Source organism: Pristiophorus japonicus, chromosome 8 (assembly GCF_044704955.1).
Source record: "Pristiophorus japonicus isolate sPriJap1 chromosome 8, sPriJap1.hap1, whole genome shotgun sequence".
NCBI classification, from domain to species: Eukaryota; Metazoa; Chordata; class Chondrichthyes; family Pristiophoridae; genus Pristiophorus; species Pristiophorus japonicus.
In genome coordinates this window covers 242,204,220-242,212,674 of record NC_091984.1, presented here as the reverse complement: position 1 = coordinate 242,212,674, position 8,455 = coordinate 242,204,220, and the positions used below count along the sequence as shown (strand labels likewise).

Sequence of the window (8,455 nt, the reverse complement as noted above, 5' to 3'; positions counted from 1 at the left end):
ATGATCAGGATGTTGAAAGTTTGGCTGGAGATATGGAATAAGGGAAAAAAAAGTCACTGGTGGGCATAGTCTATAGGCCCCCTAACACAGCAACTCTGTTGGTCAGATTATAAATCAAGAAATAGTTTGGGCTTGTAAAAAGGGAACAGGAATAATCATGGGTGATTTTAACCTCTATATGGTTTTCTAGACCAATATGTCGAGGAACCAACTAGGGGGGAGGCCATCTTAGACTGGGTGTTGTGTAATGAGAGAGGATTAATTAGCAATCTCGTTGTGCGAGGCCCTTGGGGAAGAGTGACCATAATATAGTGGAATTCTGCATTAGGATGGAGAATGAAACAGTTAATTCAGAGACCATGGTCCAGAACTTAAAGAAGGCTAACTTTAAAGGTACGATGCGTGAATTGGCTAGGATAGATTGGCGAATGATACTTAAGGGGTTGACTGTGGATGGGCAATGGCAGACATTTAGAGACCGCATGGATGAACTACAACAATTGTACATTCCTGTCTGGCGTAAAAATAAAAAAGGGAAGGTGGCTCAACCGTGGCTATCAAGGGAAATCAGGGATAGTATTAAAGCCAAGGAAGTGGCATACAAATTGGCCAGAAATAGCAGCGAACCCAGGGACTGGGAGAAATTTAGAACTCAGCAGAGGAGGACAAAGGGTTTGATTAGGGCAGGGAAAATGGAGTACGAGAAGAAGCTTGTAGGGAACATTAAGACGGATTGCAAAAGTTTCTATAGATATGTCGAGAAAAAGGTTAGTAAAGACAAACGTAGGTCCCCTGCAGTCAGAATCAGGGGAAGTCATAACGGGGAACAAAGAAATGGCGGACCAATTGAACAGGTACTTTGGTTCGGTATTCACGAAGGAGGACACGAACAACCTTCCGGTTATAAAAGGGGTCGGGGGGTCTAGTAAGGAGGAGGAACTGAGGGAAATCCTTATTAGTCGGGAAATTGTGTTGGGGAAATTGATGGGATTGAAGGCCGATAAATCCCCAGGGCCTGATGGACTGCATCCCAGAGTACTTAAGGAGGTGGCCTTGGAAATAGTGGATGCGTTGACAGTCATTTTCCAACATTCCATTGACTCTGGATCAGTTCCTATGGAGTGGAGGGTAGCCAATGTAACCCCACTTTTTAAAAAAGGAGGGAGAGAGAAAACAGGGAATTATAGACCGGTTAGCCTGACATCGGTCGTGGGTAAAATGATGGAATCAATTATTAAGGATGTCATAGCAGTGCATTTGGAAAGAGGTGACATGATAGGTCCAAGTCAGCATGGATTTGTGAAAGGGAAATCATGCTTGACAAATCTTCTGGAATTTTTTGAGGATGTTTCCAGTAGAGTGGATAAGGGAGAACCAATTGATGTGGTATATTTGGACTTTCAGAAGGCGTTCGACAAGGTCCCACACAAGAGATTGATGTGCAAAGTTAGAGCACTTGGGATTGGGGGTAGTGTACTGACATGGATTGAGAACTGGTTGTCAGACAGGAAGCAAAGAGTAGGAGTAAATGGGTACTTTTCAGAATGGCAGACAGTGACTAGTGGGGTACCGCAAGGTTCTGTGCTGGGGCCCCAGCTGTTTACACTGTACATTAATGATTTGGATGAGGGGATTAAATGTAGTATCTCCAAATTTGCGGATGACACTAAATTGGGTGGCAGTGTGAGCTGCGAGGAGGATGCTGTGAGGCTGCAGAGCCACTTGGATAGGTTAGGTGAGTGGGCAAATGCATGGCAGATGAAGTATAATGTGGATAAATGTGAGGTTATCCACTTTGGTGGTAAAAACAGAGAGACAGACTATTATCTGAATGGTGACAGATTAGGAAAAGGAGAGGTGTAACGAGACCTGGGTGTCATGGTACATCAGTCATTGAAGGTTGGCATGCAGGTACAACAGGCGGTTAAGAAAGCAAATGGCATGTTAGCCTTCATAGCGAGGAATTTGAGTACAGGGTCAGGGAGGTATTGCTACAGTTGTACAGGGCCTTGGTGAGGCCACACCTGGAGTATTGTGTACAGTTTTGGTCTCCTAACTAGAGAAAGGACATTTTTGCTATTGAGGGTGTGCAGCGAAGGTTCACCAGACTGATTCCCGGGATGGCGGGACTGACCCATCAAGAAAGGCTGGATCAACTGGGCTTGTATTCACTGGAGTTCAGAAGAATGAGAGGGGACCTCATAGAAACATTTAAAATTCTGACGGTGTTAAAGACAGGTTAGATGCAGGAAGAATGTTCCCAATGTTGGGGAAGTCCAGAACCAGAGGACACAGTCTAAGGATAAGGGGTAAGCCATTTAGGACCGAGATGAGGAGAAACTTCTTCACCCAGAGTGGTGAACCTGTGGAATTCTCTACCACAGAAAGTAGTTGAGGCCAATTCACTAAATATATTCAAAAAGGAGTTCGATGAAGTCCTTACTACTCGGGGGATCAAGGGGTATGGCAAGAAAGCAGGAATGGGGTACTGAAGTTGCATTTTCAGCCATGAACTCATTATATGGCGGTGCAGGCTAGTAGGGCCAAATGGCCTACTCCTGCACCTATTTTCTATGTTTCTATATTGATTGGACAAATCAAATTGGTCAGGGTAGCCTTGAGGAAGAGTTCATAGTGCATAAAGGACGGGTTCCTTGAGCAGTATGTAACGGAGCTAACCAGGGGGCAGGCTATCTTGGATCTGATCCTATGTAATCAGGCAGGATTAATAAACAATCTCCTAGTAAAGGATCCCCTCAGAATGAGTGATCATAGCATGGTTGAATTCCACATTCAGATGGAGGGCGAGAAAGTTGGATCTCAAACCAGGGTACTAAGCTTAAATAAAGGAGACTACAAAGGTATGAGGGCAGAGTTGACTAAAGTGGACTGGTAAAATAGATTAAAGTGTAGGATGGTTGATGAACAGTGGTGTACATTTAAGGAAATATTTCATAACTCAAGAAAAATATATTCCAGTGAGGAGGAAAGGATGTAAAACAAAAGATAGCCATCATGGCTAACTAAAGAAATAAAGGATGGTATCCAATTAAAAACAAGGGCATACAAAGTGGTCAAAACTACTGGGAGGACAGAAGATTAGGAAGCTTTTAAAAGCCAGCAAAGAATGACTAAAAAAATGATTACGGGAAGATAGAGACTATGAAAATAAACTAGCACAAAATATAAAACAGATAGCAAGAGTTTCTATAGGTATATAAAAAAAAAGAGTGGCTAAAGTAAATGTTGGTCCATTAAGAGGATGAAACCGAGGAATTAGTGATGGGGAACATGGAGTTGGCAGAAACTCCAAACAAATATTTTGTATCAGTCTTTACGGTAGAGGACACTAAAAATATCCCAACAGTGGATGGGGGGGGGGAAGGGAGGAACGTTCCACAATCACAAAGGAGGTAGTACTCAGTATGATAATGGGACTGAACACAGATAAATCCCCTGTACCTGATGGCTTGCATTCCAGGGTCTTGAGAAGTAGCAGGGATAGTGGATGCATTGGTTGCAATTTACCAGAATTCTCTGGATTCTGGAGAGGTCCCAGAAGATTGGAAAGCTGCAAATGTAACATCCCTATTTTAAAAAAAGAGGCAGACAAAAAGCAGGAAACTATAGACCAGTTTGCCCAACATCTGTGGTTGGGGAAATGTTGCAAGTCCCCATTATTAAAGAAGCAGTAGCAGGACATTTGGAAAAGCATAATTCAGTCAGGCAGTCAGCATGAATTTATGAAGTCATGTTTGACAAATTTGCTGGAATTCTGAGAATGTAACAGGGTGGATAAAAGGGAACCAGTGGATGTGGTGTATTTGGACTTCCAGAAGGCATTTGACAAGGTGCCACATAAAAGGTTACTGCACAAGATAAAAGTTCACGGGGTTGGGGGTAATATATTAGCATGAATAGAGGATTGGTTAACAAACAGAGAATCGTGATAAATGGTTCATTCTCTGGTTGGCAATCAGTAACTAGTTACAATCTATATTAACGACTTGGACGAGTGTAACGTAGCCAAGTTTGCTGACGATACAAAGGTGGGGACACAAAAAAACCTGCAAAAGGACAGACAGGCTGAGTGGGCAAAAATTTGGGAGATGGCGTATAATGTTGGAAAGTGAGTTTCTGCACTTTTTTTTCTGTCAAAGAGCAAGTTATTTAAACTACAGCAGTACCTGGGGGTCCTGGTGCACGAAACACTAAAGATTAGTATGCAGATACAGCAAGTGATCAGGAAGGCCAATGGAATATCAGAAACATAAAATCCTGACGGATTGGGCAGGTTAGACACAGGAAGAATGTTCCCGATGTTGCGGAAGTCCAGAACTAGGGGACATAGTCTAAGGTAAGGGTTAAGCCATTTGGGCCGCGACAAGGAGAAACTTCTTCACTCAGTTAACAACCTCTGGAATTCTCTTTCGCAGAGTTGTTAATGCCAGTTCATTGGATATATTCAAGAGGGTGTTGGATATGGCCCTTACGGCTAAAGGGATCAAGGGGTATGAAGAGAAAGCAGAAAAGGGGTACTGAGGTGAATGATCAGCCATGATCTTATTGAATTGTGGTACAGGCTCAAAGGGCCAAATGACCTACTCCTGCACCTATTTTCTATGTTTCTAACTCATTCTTCTAAAGTCTACTCAATCTCTCATTAGGACAATCTCCCCCATCCCAAGAATCAGTCTGGTGAAGCAGCAACTCATCTTTGAGGCACTTTACAACCTTCTGGATTAACATAAAAGTTCAATTGGAAAGGTTACCTATTTTTCTCTCCACAGATGCTGCTTGACCCACTGAGATTTCCAGCATTCTGATTTTGTATCAGTCTGTTGAACCTTCATTGCAATCCCTATATGGCAAATATATCCTTCCTTAGAGAGCAAAACTGTATACAACACTCCAGGTATGGTCTCACCAAGCCCATATAATTGCAGTATCTTTACTCTTGTAATAATAGCCAACTTAATTGCCTGCTGTCCCTGTAACTATGATGTGTAAAAGGACACCAGTCACTCTGAACACCAACATTTCCCAATCACACCATTTAAAAATTACTGCTTTTCTATTTTTCTTACCAAAGTGGGTAACTTCACACGATATTCCATTTGCCAGGCTCTTGCCAATTCAATTAGCCGGTCTATAATCCCCTTGAAGCATCTTTGCAAGAGACAGGTACATAGATGTATAAGTAGGTGGTGGTTTAGATTAGATTTGAGAAGAATGTTTTTCACCCAGAGGTTGTTGGGGGTCTGAAACTCACTACCTAAAAGGGTGGTAGAGACAGAAGCCCTCACCACATTTAGAAGTACTTGGCTGTGCACTTGAAGTGTTGTAACCTACCGGGCTACTGACCCAGGGCTGGAAAGTGGAATTAGGCTGGTTAGCCGGCAGACACGATGGGCCAAAATGGCCTCCTGTGCTGTAAATTCCTGATTCTACGACTGTGTAAAGCAGCGCTTCCTGACATCTTTGAACAGCACAACTCCAAATTTAAGGATTTGTATCCTCTTGCATCCAACCACATGCTTCTATGTAGTGCAGATGCCTTTGTACCTTAGAATAATTTACCAGACCATAATAAGCTTGCAACAATTTTATTTTGAATGACATGGGAACACACTTTAATGAACTTTTAAGCTAGAGGCAAGAACATTACCCACAACAATGAAGCAAAGTACAACAGTAGTTTAACAATTGCCCCCCCTCAGACGCAGCACCAAATGCAGAGTGGATTCTTTCTGGATGTTGTAGTCTGAGAGAGTGCGACCATCTTCCAACTGTTTGCCAGCAAAGATCAAACGCTGTTGGTCAGGTGGGATTCCTTCCTTATCTTGAATTTTGGCTTTGACATTCTCAATTGTGTCACTCGGCTCTACCTCTAAAGTAATGGTCTTGCCAGTCAGGGTTTTCACGAAGATCTGCATGCCCCCTCTCAGACGCAGCACCAAATGCAAAGTTGATTCTTTCTGGATGTTGTAATCTGAGAGAGTGCGACCATCTTCCAGTTGTTTGCCAGCGAAGATCAAACGCTGTTGGTCAGGTGGGATTCCTTCTTTATCTTGAATCTTGGCCTTTACATTTTCAATGGTGTCACTGGGTTCCACTTCAAGGGTGATGGTCTTGCCAGTCAGGGTTTTCACAAAGATCTGCATGCCGCCCCTCAGACGCAGCACCAAATGCAAAGTTGATTCTTTCTGGATGTTGTAGTCAGAAAGTGTGCGGCCATCTTCCAGTTGTTTGCCAGCGAAGATCAAACGCTGTTGGTCAGGTGGGATGCCTTCTTTATCTTGAATCTTGGCCTTTACATTTTCAATTGTGTCACTAGGCTCTACCTCTAAAGTAATGGTCTTGCCAGTCAGGGTTTTCACGAAGATCTGCATGCCCCCTCTCAGACGCAGCACCAAATGCAGAGTGGATTCTTTCTGGATGTTGTAATCTGAGAGAGTGCGACCATCTTCCAGTTGTTTGCCAGCGAAGATCAAACGCTGTTGGTCAGGTGGGATTCCTTCTTTATCTTGAATCTTGGCCTTTACATTTTCAATGGTGTCACTGGGTTCCACTTCAAGGGTGATGGTCTTGCCAGTCAGGGTTTTCACAAAGATCTGCATGCCCCCCCTCAGACGCAGCACCAAATGCAGAGTGGATTCTTTCTGGATGTTGTAGTCAGAAAGTGTGCGTCCTTCTTCCAACTGTTTGCCAGCGAAGATCAAACGCTGTTGGTCAGGTGGGATTCCTTCTTTATCTTGAATTTTGGCCTTTACATTTTCAATGGTGTCACTGGGCTCAACCTCAAGTGTTATGGTTTTGCCAGTCAGGGTTTTCACAAAGATCTGCATGCTCTGGAACACAAGAGAAACTAGTCACCACCTGTCATCATTCTAAAATCAAATCAATTAACCTTTAGATTATAATTCACTAACTATATACAACTGGCATAGCTGGAGATTAGAGATGGTTAACTTTACCCCAGTGAACCATCCACCCTGTGAACACCCAGTATCAGGCTTTACTGAAACACGGTTACCCAAACCCCAGACTACATAGAGAAAGATGGAACTGCAGCTTGCAATGATGACTCACCAACTGTACAGGTCAAAATTAAACTGGCTCCAGTCCCAGGGCAGGCTGCGTCTGACACCGTCCCACACTGCAACACGACAGGCATTGTGAGGCGGCACGGCCCCGCCCCGCGCGGCACGTCACGGCCCCGCCCCCCCCAGCTACACGTCACGGGCCGCGCCCCCCCCCCCGCGCGAGTTGAGCAAGCACCGCGAGAACGCGGAGCCCAAAAGAAGAACAGCTGCGTCATGGACTCGGACTCCATTTTAAGCCGAACCGCGGGGCACCAAGTGAACCCGGGCCGGCTCGCCGAACCGCGGGGCACCAAGTGAACCCGGGCCGGCTCGCCGAACCGCGGGGCACCAAGTGAACCCGGGCCGGCTCGCCGAACCGCGGGGCACCAAGTGAACCCGGGCCGGCTCGCCGAACCGCGGGGCACCAAGTGAACCCGGGCCGGCTCGCCGAACCGCGGGGCACCAAGTGAACCCGGGCCGGCTCGCGGCCGTTAAGATATTTAGGCCCGGAAATCAGAAATGCGCGTTTTTCTCTTGGAACAATTACTCTTTCCAGTTTGTAAAAGAACGAATACTGAATTACGACTGGTGCTCAATAAACACAGCCAGTAATATACATTTCAAACAAAGCGCTGGATACTGCGGGTAATGGCGATCGGAACTGAAAACACAAAGTGCTGGCACACCACAAAGGCCGAGTGTTTGCAGCAGGTTGTGTTCACATTGCCGTGCGGCGCTGGGGGAGGGGGGGGGCGGACTCACGGCTCTCGGGCTCGGGCTCCTCACTCACGGCTCGGGTCTCGGTCTGTGTTGGTCTCTCAGGCTCCGGCGGGAATGGCTGCCCGCCCGCCGCACCCGCCTTTATAGTGCGCCCTCCGCCGCCTCCCGCACTACTTTCCGCGCACTACAATAGCTGCTGAGCCCGCACTTTCTCTCACAATTACACATCTGTTTTGTGATTTGCCACAGTGGGCAGATGGAAAACATTGTTCGGCGCCTATTCCTCTTAAACTCTTTGTTTAATGTATCGGTCTGTTCTGGGTGCGCGCACAAAGGCGCATGTGGCGCTGTGTGTCGGGCGGTGCTGCGGCCGCATGTTCCAGAAGCTCCGAGAATGCGACCAATGGCGGCCCGCGGAGGGAGGAGCCATGGGTGAGTAAGGGAGTGAGGGGGGGGGGTGAGAGAGAGAGAGAGAGAGAGTGGGGGGAGAGAGAGAGAGAGAGAGGGGGGGGGGGGGAGAGAGAGATTGTGGTGGTGTGTGGGGGGTGGAGAGAGAGAGAGAGAGAGGGGGGGGAGAGAGAGAGAGAGAGAGAGGGGGGGGAGAGAGAGAGAGGGGGGGGGAGAGGGAGAGAGAGGGGGGGGGAGAGGGG

At 46.3% G+C, this 8,455-nt stretch overlaps 1 protein-coding gene across 2 annotated transcripts; it reads right to left on the bottom strand.

Moving 5' to 3' along the window:
• Window positions 1–5,590: 5,590 nt before the first annotated feature.
• Window positions 5,591–7,954, bottom strand: LOC139269102 (polyubiquitin-C-like). 2 transcript variants are annotated; one of them, XM_070888203.1, is made up of 2 exons: window positions 7,848–7,954; window positions 5,591–6,851 (listed from the first exon to the last, which is right to left on the bottom strand). In XM_070888203.1, exon 2 carries the CDS (start codon window positions 6,846–6,848, stop codon window positions 5,700–5,702), a length of 1,149 nt encoding a protein of 382 aa, XP_070744304.1. In that variant the 5' UTR covers window positions 6,849–6,851; window positions 7,848–7,954; the 3' UTR covers window positions 5,591–5,699. The 2 variants fall into 2 exon arrangements, with proteins under 2 accessions (XP_070744304.1, XP_070744305.1); XM_070888204.1 differs by having other exon boundaries at window positions 7,876–7,942.
• Between the last annotated feature and the right edge of the window lie 501 nt (window positions 7,955–8,455).

Excerpts from the sequence above, each read along its gene's own strand:
- LOC139269102 (XM_070888203.1), bottom strand. The coding sequence starts at position 6,848 with ATGCAGATCTTTGTGAAAACCCTGACTGGCAAAACCATAACACTTGAG.